At 45.3% G+C, this 25586-nt stretch overlaps 3 protein-coding genes and 2 long non-coding RNA genes across 5 annotated transcripts in view; 1 reads left to right on the top strand and 4 right to left on the bottom strand.

Annotated features, from left to right (window-relative positions):
• LOC306820606 overlaps positions 1–25586 on the top strand; it is a 113106-nt gene that overhangs the window by 77182 nt on the left and 10338 nt on the right. The window lies entirely within an intron of this gene.
• LOC306820555 (trace amine-associated receptor 13c-like) lies at positions 425–1660 on the bottom strand. Its single transcript, XM_079338436.1, has one exon. The coding sequence runs from the start codon at positions 1545–1547 to the stop codon at positions 549–551; it is 999 nt and encodes a 332-aa protein (XP_079194562.1). The 5' UTR covers positions 1548–1660; the 3' UTR covers positions 425–548.
• Positions 5501–6029, bottom strand: LOC306820487. The gene is made up of 2 exons (XR_013778676.1): positions 5866–6029; positions 5501–5771 (listed from the first exon to the last, which is right to left on the bottom strand). It is a non-coding gene; the product is annotated as an uncharacterized lncRNA (long non-coding RNA).
• On the bottom strand, positions 10659–11722 carry LOC306820553 (trace amine-associated receptor 13c-like; the record flags this gene model as incomplete). The annotated part of the gene is made up of 1 exon (XM_079338434.1): positions 10659–11722. The coding sequence occupies exon 1, from the start codon at positions 11652–11654 to the stop codon at positions 10659–10661; it is 996 nt and encodes a 331-aa protein (XP_079194560.1). The 5' UTR covers positions 11655–11722.
• Positions 23341–24522, bottom strand: LOC306820201 (trace amine-associated receptor 13c-like). The gene has a single exon (XM_079337969.1). It carries the CDS (start codon positions 24407–24409, stop codon positions 23411–23413), a length of 999 nt encoding a protein of 332 aa, XP_079194095.1. The 5' UTR covers positions 24410–24522; the 3' UTR covers positions 23341–23410.

The raw sequence follows: 25586 nt of genomic DNA on the forward strand, positions 1-25586 counted from the left end.
TTATCACATTTAGAACGAGGGAAACAACATTTATATTCACATTATTGCTGATAAAATTACTTTCAATGAGTCAATAATCAAGAATTGTGAAACAAAACATTGCAGCTCTTGACTTCACTCTGAGTCGCTAATCTTTAAATCATCACACTGCTTAGAGAGAGAAGAGGGAAGAGGGAATAAAGAAAGGCACAAATGCACAGTGTGACATCAAACATATTGACAACAATCCAGAAATCACACATCCAAACATAAAGGACAGCTGCAGAGAGGAGCAAAAAAAGTCACTGAAACAAAGAGACACTCTGCAGGGCTCCAATCTTCCTGAAACATATTTCACCTGGGTGACGTTCTGAGCAGAACCTTCTTTTCTGACACCGTGGTGGAAACATTTCTGGAGCTCGGCAGTGTGCCAGCCGTCTTTCTCTTTGTTTTAGTGACATCAAACATGTGACATAAAACATTCTGCATGTGCACTGATCACTTTGCATAGCTGACAGATGTTTGAGTTTTGTTATGCTCAGACTGAACAGGTTATATACATCATATCTTTAAAGTATATTAACCAGAGACGAGGACTGCTCCAGGATCTTTAGTGAGACAATGAACCTGATTGCTTTTCTAAACCACGGATAGAACAAAGCGTATATGAGAGGGTTCAAACAAGAGTTAATGTAGAGCAGCCAAGACGCAATGCTGACCCGCAACGATGCACTGTTTGCTGTTTCTTCTCCTGTAAGAGAGGAAATGTAATATGGACAGAAAGTGATCAAAAACACCAGTATGACTATGCCCAGAGTCCTGGCTGCCTTTCTCTCTGATTTCTTTGCAGTGATTCGACCCTTGCCCACTGCAGCATCTGTAACATGAGTCTGCATGGCACGAGCCTGAGACACTGCAACGATAAACACTCTCATGTACAGAACAATGATGACCATACAGGGGCCAATAAAGGTGAACACGAGGTCCACTGTTCCTGACACATAGTTAATCACCACCACACACTCCCCAAAGCAAGAGTTATATCTGTCAGCCTGCTTCAGATGTTCCTTTAAGATCAGCCCATTGAAAAGGATTGAGCAGGCCCAGCACAGACACACACACAGCCCCACTCTGCTGCGAGTGATTTGGTTGGAATACTGCAGAGGATAACAAATAGCTGCATAGCGATCGATTGATATGAGCACCATGTTCCCCACAGAGGTTGAGGTAAGAATGAAGGCTATAATGTCAGAAAAAGCACACATGAGATCTCCCAGCAGCCAGCAAAATTCTATGACCCTTACCATTATTACCGGCATCACCAGCAGCCCGACGAGGAGGTCTGAGATAGCCAGGGAGAGCAGGAGCAGGTTGGTGGGGGTGTGAAGCTGTCTGAAGTGAGAGATGGAGATGATGACAAGCAGGTTAAGAACAACAGTGAGAACAGTGATAGAGGAAAGCAAAGCATACAGGAGGACGGCCTCAGTGCGAGGGCGCATAATAACCCTGCAAGACAAGTTGAGGAGCTGAGGGTAGCAGAGCTCGGCTCCCTGCTGGTCGTCCATCATCCAGCACTGAGGGGAGGTGGTGACCTGAACCTGCTGAGCTCAGTCAGCTCTCTGAGTGCCAGAATGATCACAGCTCACTTATCTCTGATGGCAACTCCCTCGTCATCCTCTTCATCCGGTCAGCTCTCGACCAATGGGCAGCTGTAGTCAGTGTCGTCCTTTCTTCTGATCTCTCCTCCTCTTCCTCACCTCCCCCTTGATTACTCCCCCCTCCCTCCTACCGTCTAACTCCACAGGTACATGATGCAATATTGAAGTTTAATGTGAAACTTTAACAGAAAACTTTACTCTGAACTGTAAATCTTAAAGTGAACTGTAAAAGGTCCGAACTTTAACACAGTTTAATGTTATCGGACACTGGTTCGCCCTCCTACACTCTTCCCAGAGGCGCTGCTTATCAACTGTCAAGGCAGGCAGCAGCTTGGGGCCCCAGGCCAATAGGACCCCCCCCAATAACTGATGAACTTTAAACCAAAGCATTGCCTTAAAAAATGTGCACATTTTGCAAGTAGGAAGCCTCCTTAATGGGGCACCATCTGACAGCAGTCACTCTTAATGTCCTGTTAAATGTTGCATGCATTATTGCTGGAAAATAATTGTAGATGCTGGTTGGAAGAGGCCCTTAAGGAATGTTTGCCTCGGGCCCCCACAGACCCATGAAGCGCCCTGCAGATATTCTGGGGTTCAGCCTTCGTTATGGCAGCCCTCACTGTCTGGAAGGCTCTTCCAGTAGTTATCTGTAATGCTACATCCTCAGAACTATTCAAATTACTTTAGTTTGTGAACCTACCAGGACGATTTTAGCTGCAGCCTTCCTGACATTTTTTTATCGCTCTGAGCTGATGGAAAAAAAACCAATAGCCCAGAGTCTAGAAACAAAAACACAATCGTCCTGATGTCACATGAACGCATTGTTTCATATTTCATATTTGACATCACCTTGTCACCTGGAAACAAACTTCAGAATCCCAACATGGTTGATTAAGCTGTTGGCAGGCTCATTGAGAGATGGCAATGGCAAAACCGTCATTCTCTTGTCCGTTCTACATTTTGACCAGGACCTTGAAACACGTCTGGCGAGGAGGTTCTAGATGATTTTTTTTAGAAGAGTCATGGAGACAAGTGATGATATGAAGACTGGATTCATTCCAGAGCTGAAGCCAAAGCTGGGTACAGTGAATGTTGATGCAAATGTTGAGCCTCGCTTCTTTGGCTTCAAGTAAAAAAGTAACTCATGAGTAATACCCTGCATTTTACATTTCAGACCTTCTCGTTCCATATTCCACTCTTTGTCCACACTGATCATCTAATCTCAACCTTATTTCCATCTTAAACTCTCACTTTAAAATTAACACTCACTAAACCAAAGATAAACATACTTTTGGTGCTTGGTTCCCTGACGTTCTAGTTGCGACTCCCACAAACCATCAGATCTACAGAATCTTTGGACAAAGAAACAAACTAAGCACACAAAGGGGTTTTGGAGTAACATGAAGGTGCACTCACACTAGGCTTTGTCTTTACATATTGTGCCAAACCCCCACCATGACCCCCACTGGCACTCACACTGCTCCAGCACTAACCGGGCCTGAGCATGGTTACCATATAATGCGTGCATGGCTTTACATGATCATGAGGCATGCTCAAGTTTAGGTAGGCCAATCCACCGGACAAAAACACAGAGAACATGACGCCAACTTTATTGACTTATTGTCTCTTTGGTCGGATACAGCCAGAACACACTGGGACTTCTTGATAGTGGGGACAGGGATCAATCATACTTCATGGCCACGTTGAGTACCCATGCATGTGCTCGAGCAGAAGAAACTGGACCGTATCAAAGCACACCTCTTCCAAATGCATCACTTCTGCTTCTACAGGTTGACTGATAAGGCCCTGACACACCACGGAGGTCGTCACCTTAGTTTTTGTGTCTGGCTACGTAACTACCAGTTGGACCTCACCTGAATCTTTGTGAATCTTGTCTGACTCATCTGAGTTGGTCAGCGTTGGTGCGGGTCATGAGAGGAATTACTGATTGGCTGAGGTCACCTCCCTCTCTTCTTTTCTTTTTCCACTAAAAGACTAAGGACTGATTACGTCAGCGGCATTTTAAACTTTTTATCAGACATTACCTCGATTATTAGGCTACCTATAATACGAGTGATGTCAGATAGCGGTGTGAAAATGGTGTTCTCGTATTAAAACAGCAGACTACCGTCGTCTGGTGGCATTGAGAGTTATTTCCTCTCACGCGTAACGCAGAACATTCATGGTGGCCTTCAGCTGTACTCTTTGCACCGTGTTGAAGTGCAACTTTTTAGCCAAGATGAAAGGCAACGTGTGGCGACGCCACAGGCGGCCTTCATCACCACCAGTTATTTACCATCTGCTTGGTGTGTTAGGGCCTTGAGACTTATGATTTCAAACCTGCAAGGACTGGTCAATGCTGCAAAACAAACCCGTGAGATCTTCTGTGTCCTTGAAAATAGCTTAGGAAATAGTGGAGAGGTTACAGAAAATTCCTAAAACAAGGAAAAAAGTTGAATTAATTCCTGCTTTGGAGACAGCTCCCCATCTTTATCTATCAGTACGTTTACATCAAGCTTGGTTTAAAGATCACATTGGTGTTTTTGTTGGACTTCTGGACCACCTAAGCCTTGAATAGGGTGGCATTAGGCCTCTTGGACTGGCAAGACTTTTCAAGCCCTTTTTTACATTTGCTTTAAAAATGACCTCCTGGTGAATTTCCGGCATGTCAAGCTTCATTTTTGTCCTAACATGGTTTTTATTTTGTTGAACATCTCGTGTGTCACCATGATGAACTGACTTTAATGTATTTACGGTATGGTATCATACATGATCATGTTATAGAGAGGCAGAGAGGAATATTTCAACTGTACTGATGTTTCTGAGCTTTTCAGAGTTTGTCTGTTTGTTTTAGGTTAGTGATAAAAAGTTTAGTGGTATTTTGGTCTGTAGTGAAGGCTCCTGTGTGGGGAGGGGGTTTGTTGCATCATGTGTTGATGTTAAATTCATTCACACCTTTCAACTAGAACTCACCTGTGGTTCAAAGCATTGTCATTGTTATTAACATGCTCCCTCTGGGATGACGACACGGCTCTCATTAGCATGTTTGAGTTCATGTTGAAACTACAGTGAGGATACAGTCAGAAGGTGTTAATGAATACACTGGTGGTGAGGACGAGTTTGTGTTTTCAGCTGTTCTGAATAAGTCTTCAAAAATAATTTTCATCATGATCTGCAGATTTAAAACTAAATATCTTTGTTAACAAACAACAATCATTGTGATTTTATAGGGTTTCTTGAAGTCATCACCTTGTGCAGACAATTAAAACAAAGAAAACAGTGATTATAAACGATTTATGTTTTACCCAACTTTATATTCATGATGTCTTAAAAGATCAATCAGTGAGCTGTGTGGAGAGTGAACTGGACTCTGAAGACATGGGTAATGACCAGTTCAGCTGTTTCCTTGGCAGACGGCAGTTTGGACTATGGCAAAATTTGACCATCTTCCTGATCTGATCTACCACCGTCAGGATGGGACTTGTGATGCAGTATTGGCAAGAGTTGTAGGATGCCAGCAAGGGTTTGGTGGAATGGTTTTTGCTGGTTACAATGGTACCATTATGTAAGGGCCAATTTAATGGCCAACAGTCATCAAAGAACGGCTCCCACCCCAGCATCTGAGGCCTTCTACTCGACTACACACTGTCTCTTGAAATCTGGCTTCCTCTTTCTTCTTGGAAAGGATCTGCATGTCATCTCGATAAATGAGCACAAACTGTCTCCGAGGATATTCTTGACCAGGGCTTGAAAAAACAAGGCGGCAACAAGTGCATGACGGGGAGTCAACTTTTATCAGATAGAAGTCAAATTGTTATGATTAGAATAATGTAGAACCAAGAGCACAAGACAGAAACCGAAAATGAAAACGAAGGAACAATTTATTATACACGAGTGATCAAGAATACAAGAAATATAAGTGACACTAATGTGTAACATGAAACTATGTGACTCGAAGAATGTGTACAAATTATCAAATGTGACAATCAACTATGTGTACATGAAAATCTAAGTGACTCTAAATGTGCAACAACAAACTATGTGACACGAGGTGTACAAGGAACGCGTGAAGAAGCCAGATCAGACGAACAAGACGACGACAGAGACAGGGACAGGAACGCAGGACTGGGAACACTAAGAGGAGAGAGAACACGGAGGTTAATAAACACGACAGGGAATTATACAAGAAATATCACTGGAGCACTGAAAACACTAGAGAGCTACTGACCACAATGGAACAACAATAATCTGGCGCTGGCCTCCTGGCAGAAGCCAGCTTAAGTAACCCGGTGATTGGATGAGCCACACCTGTGGACACTGATTGATAGTTAGAGACACAGAGGGAATGACAGACAGGGAAACAAAACACACACACGTGGGGAAGAGACACAAACAAACCCAAACATGACACAAATAACTTCTTAAGGATTACACTCTTTCCTCACCACGCTAATCCAGAGTGATTGACACGCTTCTGCTAAGATAATCACGTCTGACTTATTTGCTAAAATGGCTGGGTGATTCAACCAGGTTGTAAATATATATGGGAACAACATTTCAGGCCATTTAGTTAGCTCATTCGTCCGGTCTTTTAAAACACATCTAACAACAATTCCATCCTATTCTGTTCAGTTTATTCATAAATCTTTCCTTGACATTATACAGTCATTAAACAATCATGAGAAAATATGCGACATGAGAGTTTGTAAGCAATAGCATCTGCGTTATCTTGGTATAAACACATGATCAGAGCATGTCCTAGGTCTAGCCCGAGGCCTCCTGCCGGAGGGACATGCCCAGAACACCTCCCCAGGGAAGCATCCAGAGGGCATCCGGACCAGATGCCCTGGCCACCTCAGCTGACTCCTCTCAATGTGGAGGAGTCGTGGCTCTACTCCGAGCTCCTAACTGGTGACCGAGCTCCTCACCCTATCTCTAAGGGTGCGCCCAGCCACCCTATGGAAGAATCACATTTGTGCGCGCTCCCATGTATCGAGGCTACAGTCCTCGTGCGGGCAACCGGGTTCGCATCTGACCCGTGGCAACTTTACCGCATGTCTCTCCCCACTCTCTCTCTCTCCTCATTTTCCGACTCTATCCACCATCCTGTCCATTAATGGCTGAAAAGCCCAAAAATAGAACTTTAAATATATATATATATATATATATATATATATATATATATATATATATATATCGAGAGCCTTGCCTTTTGCCTAGCTATTTTTTCACCAGTACGGACTAATACAGCGACCTCATGACTGCCGACGCTGCACCGATCCATCTGTCAATCTCGCGCTCCGTCCTCCCCTCACTTGTGAACAACACCCTAAGATACTTAAACTCCTCAACCTGGGGCAAGGACTCACCACCAATCCGGAGAGGGCAGGCCATCTTTTTCTGGTTCGAGAACCATGGCCTCAGATTTAGAGGTGCTGATCCTCATCCCAGCCGCCTCACACTCTGCAGTGAACCGCCCCAGTGTGCGCTGAAGGTTCGGTTTAGATAGAGCCAACAAGACCACATCATCCACAAAAAGCAGAGACGAGATCCTGTGGTCCCCGAACCGGACCCCCTCCGGCCCCTGGCTGCACCTAGAAATTCTGTCCATAAAAGTTATTAACAGAACCGGTGACAAAGGGCAGCTCTGCTAGAAGTCCAACGTCCCGCCGGCAAGCAAACCAGGCTCCTGCTCTGGTCATACAGAGGCCGGACCGCCCTTAGCAAAGGGCCCCGAACCCCATACTCTTGGACCACCCCCCACAGGACACCATAGGGGACACGGTTGAATGCCTTCTCCAGATCCACGAAGCACATGTGGACTGGTTGAGCAAACTCCCATGAACCCTCAAGCACCCGCTGGGGAGTGTAGAGCTGGTCCAGTGTTCCACGGCCAGGAGGAATCCGGGGATCGGGATGCCGCAGCCCCCACTGTCGACTGCTGCCTGATCCACACTGCACCCAATCCCTAGAGTTTCCTCTGTGGTCCACAGGAGGACAGGCCCGTGTCACCCATTCGGGCTGGGCCCGACCGGGCCCCAGGGGCAAAGGCCCGGCCACCAGGCGCTCACCTACGTTCCCCAACCCCAGGCTTGGCTCCAGGGTGGGGCCCCGGCTGCGCCATTCCGGGCAGCGTCACAGTCCTTATTGCTGTTGTTGTCACAGGGTTTCTTTGAACTGCTTTTAGTCTGACACATCACCTATGACCTGTTTGCCTTGGGAGACCCTGCTGGGGGCATGAAGCCCCCGACAACATAGCTCCTCGGGTTATTCGGGTACTCAAACTCCCCCACCACGATAAGGTAGCAGTTCAGGGGGGAGGGAGCAGAGGCATAGTCTGCTGAAATTAATAACAGAACATTTAAGACAATGAATATATTAAAATGTTGAGTGCCTGTTGACAGAGAGATCATTAGTAGTCCGGATTTAGACGAAACCACATCTAGTTACTCGATTTATTTGAGAACTTGTTTCAGCCCCACATGATATTGATTTTAAGAGTAAAAGATTGTCTCCAGCTTAAAACACACTTTTCCTGCTCTCTGAAACATAGTTAGAATTTATCATTTATAAGAGTCAGTCAGATAGGCTAATTGTACTTTTTTAAATAGATAGTCCAAGATTTGACACTTTTTATGATGGGCCATAATGTGAGGTTCTGAGTATGAGCAGTATGTAAAAGAATAATTCTTTTTTTTCATTGTAACCCATACAACAGAATTAAAAAAGTGCCAAACAGTCAGTGCATCAGTAAATGTGAGTACATGTACGGGTTAATCAGAGCTCAAATCACAAACAACACTGGAGTCTCTGTTGATTGTCAATAACCGTTAAAGTCACTTCAATTAAAAAAAAACAAAAAACACGAGAAAATCTAAAAGGTTGAGTCTCTTCATGTTAAAGATTCACAAATGCATTAAACAACCTGCTGCATTAGATTGCTGTCATGAATAACGGCTGCAACTTTGAATGAAGGCTGGTGAAGGTTAGGGCACTTAAAAAGAGAGCAGCCAGAATAGAACAATAAAGCATCTGAAGAAGAGCTCTGCTCACACAGCGTTGTGAAGGTGCATTTAGTAACCATGGTGACGTTCTGTCGGACAAACAGCCCGCTGACCTGAGGCCTGCAGAGATTTTAAGTTTCTCTCTGCCACCTCTGTGTGTGTGGATGATCTGTCACGTGTTAGCAGGCAGGAAACAGGGAGGAGGACCCATGTGCAGAATAAACTAATTTATTTGAACAAAAAGGCAAAACAAAAACTTTCTTAACAAACTAAATCCAAAACGTCTCAAAAACCAAAATCCACGACGGAGAAAACACAGGGAGCAGGGAGATGAAAGACATTCCAGGAACAGACCACGAGACATTGACAATGAACCGACAAGAGACTGAGGAAAAACACAGAGACTAAATAGACAGGGGTAATTGGACACAGGTGAGACTAACGAGACAGGTGAGGAACATCAGGGTAATCACAAAGGCGGGAAACACAAGGAAAAAAGAACACTGAGGACAAGTACAAAGTACAACCAAACACTGACACCACCACCAAAACCAGATCTACAAAATAAAACAGGAAACACTAAAGACTAGACTTAAAACACAAGACAGGAAATAAACTAACAGGAAACATAGGAGGACACAAGGATACAGGGAAACACACTAAGGACTAAAGTAAAACAGACTATGAAACATTAAAGCGCACAAGGGAAATAATGAACTAAAACAAGATTAAATACAGAACAAAAAACCAAACCATGACATGATCAATATTATTTTATTTTGAATTAACTTCACTGTTTTAAACAATCTGTAGGAGTCCCCTCTGAGATTTATAGACATCTCTTAATCCTGCAAGTTCCCTCTTGGCAACTTATTTAAAATCAAATAACATTTGAAGTAATATTGTGGTTAAACACAGCATAAGTAAATGTGGTATTAATTTATTGTATTTTTGAAATGACTAGAAAGACAAGTCCACACGTGGTTAGTGCAGACTGATAGAACCCTTTAAGTCAGGTGTGTGTGTGCGTGTGTGTGTTTATGTGTGTGTGTGTGTGTGTGTGTGTGTGTGTGTGTGTGTTGCATGTGATGGTTCAGGGTCCTTTATACGTACGTTTGTTTTGGATTTCATATGTTTTAATCTATTTCTTTATTTTGTAATGATAGTTTTTATTGTCTTTACTTTTTTCATGTAAAGCATGCTGTGTATAAATTTGTATAACGTGTTATTAAAATAATTTATTTCAGAAACTTTTTGTGGCATTAGGTGGGTGTGTCGACTGATCGGCCTTTTCTGATGGCTGTGATTTCATGACACTCTTGATCCTTATGTTGTAAAACCTTATAACAGTTTGATATTGATGATAAAAAACACAAAAGAATCAACTTTCAGGTTACAAAGAATCATCTTTATTTATCGTGTCTTTAACTGGAACATTGAGTTTTCTGTAATGTGAGAGAAGAAACAGGGAACATTATCACATTTAGAACGAGGGAAACAACATTTATATTCACATTATTGCTGATAAAATTACTTTCAATGAGTCAATAATCAAGAATTGTGAAACAAAACATTGCAGCTCTTGACTTCACTCTGAATCGCTAATCTTTAAATCATCACACTGCTCAGAGAGAGAAGAGGGAAGAGGAAATAAAGAAAGGCACAAATGCACAGTGTGACATCAAACATATTGACAACAATCCAGAAATCACACATCCAAACATAAAGGACAGCTGCAGAGAGGAGCAAAAAAAGTCACTGAAACAAAGAGACACTCTGCAGGGCTCCAATCTTCCTGAAACATATTTCACCTGGGTGACGTTCTGAGCAGAACCTGCTTTTCTGACACCGTGGTGGAAACATTTCTGGAGCTCTGCAGTGTGCCAGCCGTCTTTCTCTTTGTTTTAGTGACATCAAACATGTGACATAAAACATTCTGCATGTGCACTGATCACTTTGCATAGCTGACAGATGTTTGAGTTTTGTTCAGACTGAACAGGTTATATACATCATATCTTTAAAGTATATTAACCAGAGACGAGGACTGCTCCAGGATCTTTAGTGAGACGATGAACCTGATCGCTTTTCTAAACCACGGATAGAACAAAGCGTATATGAGAGGGTTTAAACAAGAGTTAAAATTGAGCAGCCAAGTCACAATCGCCCACGATGATGCACTGTTTGATATGTCTCGTCCTGCAAGAGAGGGAAAGTAATATGGACAGAAAGTGATCAAAAACACCAGTATGACTATGCCCAGAGTCCTGGCTGCCTTTCTCTCTGATTTCTTTGCAGTGATTCGAACCTTGAGAACTGCAGCCACTGTAACATGAGTCTGCATGGCACGAGCCTGAGACACTGCAACGATAAACACTCTCATGTACAGAACAATGATGACCATACAGGGGCCAATAAAGGTGAACACAAGATCCAGTGTTCCTGACACATAGTCAATCACCACCACACACTCCCCAAAGCAAGAGTTATATCTGTCAGGCTGCCTCAGATGTTCCTTTAAGATCAGCCCGTTGTAAAGGATTGAGCAGGCCCAGCACAGACACACACACAGCCCCACTCTGCTGCGAGTGATGTGGTTTGAATACTGCAGAGGATAACAAATAGCTACATAGCGATCGATTGATATGAGCACCATGTTTCCCACAGATGTTGAGATAAGAGTGAAGGCTATAATGTCAGAAGAAGCACACATGAGATCTCCCAGCAGCCAGCAGCTTTCTATTATCCGCATCATTTCCACTGGCATCATCAGCAGCCCAACAAGGAGGTCTGAGATAGCCAGGGAGAGCAGAAGCAGGTTGGTGGGGGTGTGAAGCTGTCTGAAGTGAGAGATGGAGATGATGACAAGCAGGTTAAGAAACACAGTGAGAACAACGATAGAGGATAGCAAAGCATACAGGAGGACGGCCTCAGTGCGAGGGCGCATAATAACCCTGCAAGACAAGTTGAGGAGCTGAGGGTAGCAGAGCTCGGCTCCCTGCTGGTCGTCCATCATCCAGCACTGAGGGGAGGTGGTGACCTGAACCTGCTGAGCTCAGTCAGCTCTCTGAGTGCCAGAATGATCACAGCTCACTTATCTCTGATGGCAACTCCCTCGTCATCCTCTTCATCCCGTCAGCTCTCGACCAATGGGCAGCTGTAGTCAGTGTCGTCCTTTCTTCTGATCTCTCCTCCTCTTCCTCACCTCTCCCTTGATTACTCCCCCCTCCCTCCTACCGTCTAACTCCACTGGTACATGATGCAATATTGAAGTTTAATGTGAAACTTTAACAGAAAACTTTACTCTGAACTGTAAATCTTAAAGTGAACTGTAAAAGGTCCGAACTTTAACACAGTTTAATGTTATCGGACACTGGTTCGCCCTCCTACACTCTTCCCAGAGGCGCTGCTTATCAACTGTCAAGGCAGGCAGCAGCTTGGGGCCCCAGGCCAATAGGACCCCCCCCAATAACTGATGAACTTTAAACCAAAGCATTGCCTTAAAAAATGTGCACATTTTGCAAGTAGGAAGCCTCCTTAATGGGGCACCATCTGACAGCAGTCACTCTTAATGTCCTGTTAAATGTTGCATGCATTATTGCTGGAAAATAATTGTAGATGCTGGTTGGAAGAGGCCCTTAAGGAATGTTTGCCTCGGGCCCCCACAGACCCATGAAGCGCCCTGCAGATATTCTGGGGTTCAGCCTTCGTTATGGCAGCCCTCACTGTCTGGAAGGCTCTTCCAGTAGTTATCTGTAATGCTACATCCTCAGAACTATTCAAATTACTTTAGTTTGTGAACCTACCAGGACGATTTTAGCTGCAGCCTTCCTGACATTTTTTTATCGCTCTGAGCTGATGGAAAAAAAACCAATAGCCCAGAGTCTAGAAACAAAAACACAATCGTCCTGATGTCACATGAACGCATTGTTTCATATTTCATATTTGACATCACCTTGTCACCTGGAAACAAACTTCAGAATCCCAACATGGTTGATTAAGCTGTTGGCAGGCTCATTGAGAGATGGCAATGGCAAAACCGTCATTCTCTTGTCCGTTCTACATTTTGACCAGGACCTTGAAACACGTCTGGCGAGGAGGTTCTAGATGATTTTTTTTAGAAGAGTCATGGAGACAAGTGATGATATGAAGACTGGATTCATTCCAGAGCTGAAGCCAAAGCTGGGTACAGTGAATGTTGATGCAAATGTAGAACATGACGCCAACTTTATTGACTTATTGTCTCTTTGGTCGGATACAGCCAGAACACACTGGGACTTCTTGATAGTGGGGACAGGGATCAATCATACTTCATGGCCACGTTGAGTACCCATGCATGTGCTCGAGCAGAAGAAACTGGACCGTATCAAAGCACACCTCTTCCAAATGCATCACTTCTGCTTCTACAGGTTGACTGATAAGGCCCTGACACACCACGGAGGTCGTCACCTTAGTTTTTGTGTCTGGCTACGTAACTACCAGTTGGACCTCATCTGAATCTTTGTGAATCTTGTCTGACTCATCTGAGTTGGTCAGCGTTGGTGCGGGTCATGAGAGGAATTACTGATTGGCTGAGGTCACCTCCCTCTCTTCTTTTCTTTTTCCACTAAAAGACTAAGGACTGATTACGTCAGCGGCATTTTAAACTTTTTATCAGACATTACCTCGATTATTAGGCTACCTATAATACGAGTGATGTCAGATAGCGGTGTGAAAATGGTGTTCTCGTATTAAAACAGCAGACTACCGTCGTCTGGTGGCATTGAGAGTTATTTCCTCTCACGCGTAACGCAGAACATTCATGGTGGCCTTCAGCTGTACTCTTTGCACCGTGTTGAAGTGCAACTTTTTAGCCAAGATGAAAGGCAACGTGTGGCGACGCCACAGGCGGCCTTCATCACCACCAGTTATTTACCATCTGCTTGGTGTGTTAGGGCCTTGAGACTTATGATTTCAAACCTGCAAGGACTGGTCAATGCTGCAAAACAAACCCGTGAGATCTTCTGTGTCCTTGAAAATAGCTTAGGAAATAGTGGAGAGGTTACAGAAAATTCCTAAAACAAGGAAAAAAGTTGAATTAATTCCTGCTTTGGAGACAGCTCCCCATCTTTATCTATCAGTAAGTTTACATCAAGCTTGGTTTAAAGATCAACTTGGTGTTTTTGTTGGACTTCTGGACCACCTAAGCCTTGAATAGGATGGCATTAGGCCTCTTGGTCTGGCAAGACTTTTCAAGCCCTTTTTTATATTTGCTTTAAAAATGACCTGGTGAATTTCGAATGTCAATGAATGTCAAGCTTCATTTTTCTACTTAAATGTTTTTGTATTTTGTTGAACATCTCGTGTGTCACCATGATGAACTGACTTTAATGTATTTACGGTATGGTATCATACATGATCATGTTATAGAGAGGCAGAGAGGAATATTTCAACTGTACTGATGTTTCTGAGCTTTTCAGAGTTTGTCTGTTTGTTTTAGGTTAGTGATAAAAAGTTTAGTGATTTTTCGATCATGTCTGTAGTGAAGGTTCCTGTGTGGGGAGGGGGATTGTTGCATCATGTGTTGATGTTAAAGTGTATTCATTCATGCCTTTCAACTAGAACTCACCTGTGGTTCAAAGTATTATCATTGTTATTAACATGCTCCCTCTGGGATGACGACACGGCTCTCATTAGCATGTTTGTGTTCATGTTGAAACTACAGTGAGGATACAGTCAGAAGGTGTTAATGAATACACTGGTGGTGAGGACGAGTTTGTGTTTTCAGCTGGTCTGAATAAGTCTTCAAAAATAACTTTCATGATCTGCAGATATAAAATTAAATATCTTTGTTAACAAACAATAATCATTGTGATTTTATAGGGTTTCTTGAAGTCATCACCTTGTGCAGACAATTAAACCAGTTTGTTTGAACAGGTGTTTTCCTTCTTACAAATGTGGTCAAAGAAAACAGTGATTATAAAAGATTTACGTTTTACCCAACTTTATATTCACAATGTCTTAAAAGATCAATCAGTGAGCTGTGTGGAGAGTGAACTGGACTCTGAAGACATGGGTAATGACCAGTTCAGCTGTTTCCTTGGCAGACGGCAGTTTGGACTATGGCAAAATTTGACCATCTTCCTGATCTGATCTACCACCGTCAGGATGGGACTTGTGATGCAGTATTGGCAAGAGTTGTAGGATGCCAGCAAGGGTTTGGTGGAATAGTTTTTGTTGGTTCCAATGGTACCATTCTGTAAGGGCCATTTTAATGGCCAACAGTCATCAAAGAACGGCTCCCACCCCTACATCTGAGGCCTTCTACTCGACTACACACTGTCTCTTGAAATCTGGCTTCCTGTTTCTTCTTGGAAAGGATCTGAATGTCATCTCGATAGATGAGCACAAACTGTGTCTGAGGATTTCGTTGACCAGGGCTTGAAAAAAACTGTGGTATTTGTGAAATTGGGACAGTGGGAGAAATTCTAGTCAGAGTCAGAAAGGGGCGGCTACAGGAAATCAGTGCAAGGATGAGTCAGGGAAAGACTTACTTGAAAGCAAAGAACAATCTCACAACAAACTGGTGGATGGGAGAGGATTAAGTGGATGTTTGATTACAAATGATCTGCAGCTGCGTGCCCAGGTTTACAGAGTTGCTTGAAGGCTTGACTGACCAGGACACCTAGCCAAGGCCTGGGCTGGACCACCCCAGCCTAAAATGTCTGGATTTGGCCCTGCTTGTTGAACTGACAGGCTTCTAAGCACATTACTTTGTGCAGAAACATGAGGACAGAGGGGGCAACAAGTGCATGACAGGGAGTCACCTTTTATCAGATAGAAGTCAGATAACTTCTTAAGGATTACAATCTTTTCTTCACCACGCTATTCCAGAGTGTCTGACACGCTTCTGCTGAGATAATCACGTCTGACTTATTTGCCAATAAGGCTGGGTGATTCAACCAGGTTGTAAATATATATGGGAACAACATTTCAGGCCATTTAGTTAGCTCATTTGTCCGGTCTTTTAAAACACATCTAACAACAATTCCATCCTATTCTGTTCAGTTTATTCATAAATCTTTCCTTGACATAATACAGTCATTATACAATCATGAGAAAATATGCAACATGAGATTTTGTAAGCAACAGCATCTGCGTTGTCTTTGTATAAACACATGATCAGAGCAGAGACATCCATCCATCCATCCATTTTCTGCCGATTATCTGGGGCCAGGTCGCAGGACAGCAGTATAAGCAGAGACTTCCCTCACCCCAGACACCTCCTCCAGCTCTTCTGGTTTGACCCCGAGGCGTTCCCAGGCAAGCCGAGAGAAATAGTCTCTCCAGCGTGTCCTAGGTCTAGCCCAAGGCCTCTATGCCCCAAACACCTCCCCAGGGAAGCATCCAGAGGGCATCCGGACCAGATGCCCAATTCACCTCAGCTGACTCCTCTCAATGTGGAGGAGTCGTGACTCTACTCCGAGCTCCTAACTGGTGACCGAGCTCCTCACCCTATCTCTAAGGGTGCGACCAGCCACCCTATGGAGGAATCACATTTGTGCGTGCTCCCATGTATCGAGGCTACAGTCCTCGTGCGGGCAACTCAGGTTTGCATCCGACCCGTGGCAACTTTACCACATGTCTCTCCCCACTCTCTCTCCCTCTCCACTTTCCCACTCTATGCTGAGGTTTTTTTGTCCTACGTGCATGAATTTTTTTATGCTCCTTAAGCATGGCAGGAGCTACATAAAATCCTCTAACAACCATCGTCATAACCAAACAGGAAGTCCGCCATATTTTTTTGAATGCATCAAAAATGCAAAAAATCCTTTTTCACAGGTTAGCTATTTGAACGAACTCCTCCAACAGCGTTTATCCGATCATCGCAAACTCAATCTTAGTGTGTTCTAGACATGTTGAAGATCTCCCGTTGTGCTCTGCACGTTATTTCCTCAAAGGGCGTGGCCACGGCGTACCATCAAACTTTGATGTCTCGGCGCACTCCAACTTTTTAACCTTTGATGACTGTAAGGCCTGTTGCTTGGCCAGTTGTCGCGGCTGCACTCCCGCGGTCGCACTCTTGCGGTCGCGACACGCGCCGACATGCTCGGGGTGCTTCGGTCCCTTCATCCGGTCGTACAAGGACTGGACTGCCCTTAGCAAAGGGCCCCGAACCCCATACTCATGGAGCACCCCCCAGAGGGCGCCGCGAGGGACACGGTCGAATGCCTTCTCCAAATCCACAAAGCACATGTGGACTGGTTGGGCAAACTCCCATGAACCCTCGAGCACCCGCTGGAGAGTGTAGAGCTGGTCCAGTGTCCAGGACGAAAACCGCATTGTTCCTCTTGAATCCGAGGTTCGACTAACAGCCGGCACCTCCTCTCCAGTACCCTGGAATAGACTTTCCCAGGGAGGCTGAGGAGTGTGATTCCCCGGTAGTTGGAACACACCCTCCGATCCCCCTTCTTGAAAAGAGGGACCACCACCCCGGTCTGCCAGTCCAGAGGCACTGTCCCCGACCTCCACGCGATGTTACAGAGGCGTGTCAACCATGACAGCCCCTGCACGTCCAGAGACTTCAGATACTCAGGGCGAATCTCATCCACCCCTGGTGCCTTTTCACCAAGGAGCTTGCCAACTACCTCGGTGACTTCGGCTTGGGTGATGGACGAATCCACCTCTGAGCACCCAGCCTCTGCTTCCTCAGTGGAAGACGTGAAGGTGGGATTGAGGAGATCCTCGAAGTATTCCTTCCACCGTCCGACTACATCCCCAGTTGAGGTCAGCAGCTCCCCACCTCCACTGTAAACAGTGTTGGTGAAGCACTGCTTCCCCCTCCTGAGGCGACGGACAGTTTGCCAGAATTTCCTCGAGGCCGACCGAAAGTCCTCCTCCATGGCCTCCCCGAACTCCTCCCAGGCCTGAGTTTTTGCCTCCACGACCACCCGGGCTGCGGAACGCCTGGCCTGCCGGTACCCGTCAGCTGCCTCAGGAGTCCTATGCGCTAGCAACGCCCGATAGGACTCCTTCTTCAGCTTGACGGCCTCCCTTACTTCTGGTGTCCACCACCGGGTTCGGGGATTGCCGCCACGACAGGCACCAGAGACCCTGCGACCACAGCTCAGAGCAGCTGCTTTGACAATGGAGGTGGAGAACATGGTCCACTCGGACTCAATGCACCCAGCCTCCCCCGGGATCTGTGAAAAGCTCGTCCGGAGGTGGGAGTTGAAGACCTCGCTAACAGAGGGTTCAGCCAGACGTTCCCAGCAGACCCTCACTACATGTTTGGGCCTGCCGAGTCTGACCGGCTTCCTCCCCTGCCAGCGCATCCAACTCACCACCAGGTGGTGATCAGTTGACAGCTCAGCCCATCTCTTCACCCGAGTGTCCGAGACACACGGCCGGAGATCAGATGACACGACCACAAAGTCTATCATCGACCTCCGGCACTAGGGAGTCCTGGTGCCACGTGCACTTATGGACATCCCTGTGCTCGAACATGGTGTTTGTTATGGACAGACTGTGACTAGCACAGAAGTCCAATAACAGAACACCACTCTGGTTCAGATCAGGGAGGCCTTTCCACCCAATCACCCCACTCCAGATCTCACTGTCGTTGCCCACGTGAGCATTGAAGTCCCCCAGTAGAACAATGGAGTCCCCAGGCGGAGCACTGTCCAGCACCCCTCCCAGGGACTCCAAGATGGCCGGGTGCTCCGCACTGCCATTTGGGCCGTAGGCCGAAACGACTGTTAGAGACCTGTCCCCCTCCCAAAGGCATAGGGACACGACCCTCTCTTTCCCCCGGGGTGAACTCCAACACCTGGCGGCTGAGCTGTGGGGCTATGAGCAAGCCCACACCAGCCCGCCGCCTCTCACCGCGGGCAACTCCAGAGAAGTAGAGAGTCCAGCCCCTCTCAAGGAGCTGGGTTCCAGAGCCCAAGCAGTGCGTGGAGGTGAGCCCGACTATATCTAGCCGGTACCTCGCAACCTCCTGCACAAGCTCAGGCTCCTTCCCCACCAGTGAGGTGACGTTCCATGTCCCAAACGCCAAAAGCTGCGTCCGGGGATCGGGTCGCCGAGGCCCCCGCCATCGACTGCCGCCCGATCCACACTGCACCCGACCCCTACGGCTTCCTCTGTGGATGGTGGCTCCACAGGAGGACGGGCCCGCGTCGTCCTTTCGGGCTGAACCCGGCCGGGCCCCACGGGCAAACTCCCGGCCACCAGGCGCTCTCCTGAGGGCCCCAACCTCAGGCCTGGCTCCAGGGTGGGGCCCCGGCTCCGCCATGCCGGGCGACGTCACGGTTATTCATCATAGGGTTTTGATGAACTGCATTTAGTCTGACCCGTCGCCTAGGACCTGTTTGCCTTGGGTGACCCCACTGGGGGCTCAAAGCCCCCGACAACATAGCTCCTAGGGTCATTTGAGTGCTCAAACTCCCCCACCACAATAAGGTAGCAGTTCAGGGGGGAGATGATATATATTATTTTATTTTATTTTAATTCACCGTTTTAAACAATGTGTAGGAGTCCCCTCTGAGATTTATAGACATCTCTTAAGCCTGCAAGTTCCCTCTTGGCAACTTATTTAAAAACAAATAAAAATTGAAGTAATATTGTGGTTAAACACAGCATAAGTAAATGTGGTATTACTTTATTGTATTTTTTGAAATGACTAGAAACACAAGTCCACACTTGGTTAGTGCAGACTGATAGAACCCTTTAAGTCAGGTGTGTGTGTGTGTGTGTGTGTGTGTGTGTGTGTGTGTGTGTGTGTGTGTGTGTGTGTGTGTGTGTGTGTCCTATGGTCAGGGATCCATAGGAAAGAGTCAGGGACTCATAAGGAATGGGTCAGGGACCCATAGCCAACAGTCATCAAAGAACGGCTCCCACCCCTACATCTGAGGCCTTCTACTCGACTACACACTGTCTCTTGAAATCTGGCTTCCTCTTTCTTCTTGGAAAGGATCTGCATGTCATCTCGATAGATGAGCACAAACTGTGTCTGAGGATATTGTTGACCTGGGCTTGAAAAAAAGCTGTGGCATTTGTGAAATTGTGACAGTGGGAGAATTTCTAGTCAGAGTCAGAAAGGGGCGGCTACAGGAAATCAGTGCAAGGATGAGTCAGGGAAAGACTTACTTGAAAGCAAAGAACAATCTCACAACAAACTGGTGGATGGGAGAGGATTAAGTGGATGTTTGATTACAAATTATCTGCAGCTGCGTGCCCAGGTTTACAGAGTTGCTTGAAGGCTTGACTGACCAGGACACCTAGCCAAAACCATCAGACTTTGTCTTTCCCTAACCACTGCCTGACCCCCAGGCGCCACGATGGGACTGTGCCGTCCCAACCACCACCTGACCTTCAGCCACCACCACCACCACCACCAGACTGTGTTATCTCAAGAGTCAGTATGTCCTCATTCACACATTCATAAATTGCACAATAGAAATAAAGATTGGTCATGCAAAAAGTTGAGCTCCATAGAGCAGAATTGTGACAGAGAAGGGAAACATTTTTGTGTTTATTTTTTTCATGTCAACAACAATTTTTAAGTAGGGTAAAAAATAATAAACATTTTGTTGTTTGCACAAAACCTTCATGCCTTCCCTGCATAAGTCAGGGCCTGGGCTGGACCACCCCAGTCTAAAAAGTCTGGATTCGGCCCTGCTTGTTGAACTGACAGGCTTCTAAGCACATTACTTTGTACAGAAACAGGAGGACAGAGGGGGCAACAAGTGCATGACAGGGAGTCACCTTTTATCAGATAGAAGTCAGATAACTTCTTAAGGATTACAATCTTTTCTTCACCATGCTAATCCAGAGTGACTGACACACTTCTGCTGAGATAATCACGTCTGACTTATTTGCTAATATGGCTGGGTGATTCAACCAGGTTGTAAATATATATGGGAACAACATTTCAGGCCATTTAGTTAGCTCATTCGTCCGGTCTTTTGAAACACATCTAACAACAATTCCATCCTATTCTGTTCAGTTTATTCATAAATCTTTCCTTGACATTATACAGTCATTATACAATCATGAGAAAATATGCGACATGAGATTTTGTAAGCAATAGCATCTGCGTTATCTTGGTATAAACACATGATCAGAGCAGAGACATCCATCCATCCATTTTCTGCCGCTTATCTGGGGCCAGGTCGCAGGACAGCAGTATAAGCAGAGACTTCCCTCACCCCAGACACCTCCTCCAGCTCTTCTGGTTTGACCCCGAGGCGTTCCCAGGCAAGCCGAGAGAAATAGTCTCTCCAGCATGTCCTAGGTCTAGCCCAAGGCCTCCTCCCGGAGGGACATGCCCGGAACACCTCCCCAGGGAAGCATCCAGAGGGCATCCGGACCAGATGCCCGAGTCACCTCATCTGAATCCTCTCAATGTGGAGAGGACTGGTTGGGCGAACTCCCATGAACCCTCAAGCACCCGCTGGAGAGTGTAGAGCTGGTCCAGTGTTCCAGAGCCGGGACGAATCCGGGGATCGGGATGCCTTAGCCCCCACTGTCGACTTCTGCCTGATCCTCACTGCACAGAACCCCTAGAGTTTCCTCTGTTGATGGTGGGTCCACAGGAGGACAGGCCCGTGTCATCTATTCGGGCTGGGCCCGGCCAAGCCCCAGGGGAAAAGGCCCAGCCACCAGGCGCTCACCTACGGGCCCCAACCCCAGGCCTGGCTCCAGGGTGGGGCCCCGGCTGCGCCATTCCGGGCAGCGTCACAGTCCTTATTGCTGTTGTTGTCACAGGGTTTCTTTGAACTGCTTTTAGTCTGACCCATCACCTATGACCTGTTTGCCTTGGAAGACCCTGCTGGGGGCATGAAGCCCCCGACAACATAGCTCCTCTGGTTATTCGGGTACTCAAACTCCCCCACCACAATAAGGTGGTAGTTCAGGGAACATTTAAGACAATGAATATATTAAAATGTTGGGTGCCTGTTGACAGAGAGATCATTAGTTGTCCGGATTTAGACGAAGCCACATCTAATTGTTTGATTTATTTGAGAACTTGTTTCAGCCCCACATGATATTGATTTTAAGAGTAAAAGATTGTCTCCAGTTTAAAACACACTTTTCCTGCTCTCTGAAACATAGAGTTAGGATTTATCATTGATAAGAGTCAGTCAGATAGGCTAATTGTACTTTTTTAAATAGATACGTAGTCCAAGATTTGACACCTTTGATGAGGGGCCATGATGTAAGGTTCTGAGTATGAGCAGTATGTAAAATAGAATAATTATTTTTTCTCATTGTAACCCATACAACAGAATTAAAAAAAGTGCCAAACAGTCAGTGCATCAGTAAATGTGAGTACATGTACGGGTTAATCAGAGCTCAAATCACAAACAACACTGGAGTCTCTGTTGATTGTCAATAACCGCTAAAGTCACAAAAAAAAACATGATCAGAGAAAATCTAAAAGGTTGAGTCTCTTCATGTTAAAGATTCACAAATGCATCAAACAACCTGCTGCATTAGATTACTGTGATGAACAAACGGCCCGCTGACCCGAGGTCTGCAGAGACTTTAAGTTCCTCTCTGCCACCTCTGTGTGTGTGGATGATAAATATAATTTTATTTTATTTTAATTCACTGTTTAAAACAATATGTAGGAGTCCCCTCTGAGATCTCTTAATCCTGCAAGTTCCCTCTTGGCAACTTATTTAAAATCAAATAACATTTGAAGTAATATTGTGGTTAAACACAGCATAAGTAAATGTGGTATTATTTTATTGTATTTTTGAAATGACTAGAAAGACAAGTCCACACGTGGTTAGTGCAGACTGATAAAACCCTTTAAGTCAGGTGTGTGTGTGCGTGTGTGTGTGTGTTGCATGTGATGGTTCAGGGTCCTTTATACGTACGTTTGTTTTGGATTTCATATGTTTTAATCTATTTCTTTATTTTGTAATGATAGTTTTTATTGTCTTTATTATATTCATGTGAAGCATGCTGTGTATAAATTTGTATAACGTGTTATAAAAATAATTTATTTCAGAAACTTTTTGTGGCATTAGGTGGGTGTGTCGACTGATCGGCCTTTTCTGACGGCTGTGATTTCATGACACTCTTGATCCTTATGTTGTAAAACCTTATAACAGTTTGATATTGATGATAAAAAACACAAAAGAATCAACTTTCAGGTTACAAAGAATCATCTTTATTTATCGTGTCTTTAACTGGAACATTGAGTTTTCTGTAATGTGAGAGAAGAAACAGGGAACATTATCACATTTAGAACGAGGGAAACAACATTTATATTCACATTATTGCTGATAAAATTACTTTCAATAATTGAGAATTTCATTTGTACAATATGTTGAAGCGCTTCACTTCACGCCGAGTCCGTAATCATTAAATTATCACACTGCTCAGAGAGAGAAGAGGGAAGAGGGAATAAAGAAAGGCACAAATGCACAGTGTGATATCAAACATATTGACAACAATCCAGAAATCACACATCCAAACATAAAGGACAGCTGCAGAGAGGAGTAAAAAAAGTCACTGAAACAAAGAGACACTCTGCAGGGCTCCAATCTTCCTGAAACATATTTCACCTGGGTGACGTTCTGAGCAGAACCTGCTTTTCTGACACCGTGGTGGAAACATTTCTGGAGCTCTGCAGTGTGCCAGCCGTCTTTCTCTTTGTTTTAGTGACATCAAACATATGACATAAAACATTCTGCATGTGCACTGATCACTTTGCATAGCTGACAGATGTTTGAGTTTTGTTATGCTCAGACTGAACAGGTTATATACATCATATCTTTAAAGTATATTAACCAGAGACGAGGACTGCTCCAGGATCTTTAGTGAGACAATGAACCTGATCGCTTTTCTAAACCACGGATAGAACAAAGCGTATATGACAGGGTTCAAACAAGAGTTAATGTAGAGCAGCCAAGATACAATGCTGACCCGCAACGATGCACTGGTTGCTGTTTCTTCTCCTGTAAGATAGGAAATGTAATATGGACAGAAAGAGATCAGAAACACCAGTATGACTATGCCCAGAGTCCTGGCTGCCTTTCTCTCTGATTTCTTTGCAGTGATTCGACCCTTGCCCACTGCAGCGTCTGTAATATGAGTCTGCATGGCACGAGCCTGAGACACTGCAACGATAAACACTCTCATGTACAGAACAATGATGACCATACAGGGGGCAATAAAGGTGAACACAAGGTCCAGTGTTACTAACACAAAGTTCATCACCACCACACACTCCCCAAAGCAGGAGTTATATCTGTCAGCCTGCTTCAGATGATCCTTTAAGATCAGCCCGTTGAAAAGGATTGAGCAGGCCCAGCACAGACACACACACAGCCCCACTCTGCTGCGAGTGATTTGGTTAGAATACTGCAGAGGATAACAAATAGCTACATAGCGATCGACTGATATGAGCACCATGTTCCCCACAGAGGTTGAGGTAAGAATGAAGGCTATAATGTCAGAAAAAGCACACATGAGATCTCCCAGCAGCCAGCAGGTTTCTATGACCCTTACCATTATTACCGGCATCACCAGCAGCCCAACAAGGAGGTCTGAGATAGCCAGGGAGAGCAGAAGCAGGTTGGTGGGGGTGTGAAGCTGTCTGAAGTGAGAGATGGAGATGATGACAAGCAGGTTAAGAAACACAGTGAGAACAACGATAGAGGACAGCAAAGCATACAGGAGGACGGCTTCAGTGCGAGGGCGCATAATAACCCTGCAAGACAAGTTGAGGAGCTGAGGGTAGCAGAGCTCGGCTCCCTGCTGGTCGTCCATCATCCAGCACTGAGGGGAGGTGGTGACCTGAACCTGCTGAGCTCAGTCAGCTCTCTGAGTGCCAGAATGATCACAGCTCACTTATCTCTGATGGCAACTCCCTCGTCATCCTCTTCATCCGGTCAGCTCTCGACCAATGGGCAGCTGTAGTCAGTGTCGTCCTTTCTTCTGATCTCTCCTCCTCTTCCTCACCTCTCCCTTGATTACTCCCCCCTCCCTCCTACCGTCTAACTCCACTGGTACATGATGCAATATTGAAGTTTAATGTGAAACTTTAACAGAAATCTTTTCTCTGACCTGTAAATCTTAAAGTGAACTGTAAAGGTCCGAACTTTAACACAGTTTAATGTTATCGGACACTGGTTTGCCCTCCTACACTCTTCCCAGAGGCGCTGCTTATCAACTGTCAAGGCAGGCAGCAGCTTGGGGCCCCAGGCCAGTAGGACCCCCCAATAACTGATGAACTTTAAACCAAAGCATTGCCTTAAAAAATGTGCACATTTTGCAAGTAGGAAGCCTCCTTAATGGGGCACCATCTGACAGCAGTCACTCTTAATGTCCTGTTAAATGTTGCATGCATTATTGCTGGAAAATAATTGTAGATGCTGGTTGGAAGAGGCCCTTAAGGAATGTTTGCCTCGGGCCCCCACAGACCCATGAAGCGCCCTGCAGATATTCTGGGGCTCAGCCTTCGTTATGGCAGCCCTCACTGTCTGGAAGGCTCTCCCAGTAGTTATCTGTAATGCTACATCCTCAGAACTATTCAAATTACTTTAGTTTGTGAACCTACCAGGACGATTTTAGCTGCAGCCTTCCTGACATTTTTTTATCGCTCTGAGCTGATGGAAAAAAAACCAATTGCCCAGAGTCTAGAAACAAAAACACAATCGTCCTGATGTCACATGAACGCATTGTTTCATATTTCATATTTGACATCACCTTGTCACCTGGAAACAAACTTCAGAATCCCAACATGGTTGATAAAGCTGTTGGCAGGCTCATTGAGAGATGGCAACGGCAAAACCGTCATTCTCTTGTCCGTTCTACATTTTGACCAGGACCTTGAAACACATGTCTGGCGAGGAGGTTCTAGATGATTTTTTTTAGAAGAGTCATGGAGACAAGTGATGATATGAAGACTGGATTCATTCCAGAGCTGAAGCCAAAGCTGGGTACAGTG

Source organism: Symphodus melops, assembly GCF_947650265.1.
Source record: "Symphodus melops genome assembly, chromosome: 2".
Lineage (NCBI taxonomy): Eukaryota > Metazoa > Chordata > Actinopteri > Labriformes > Labridae > Symphodus > Symphodus melops.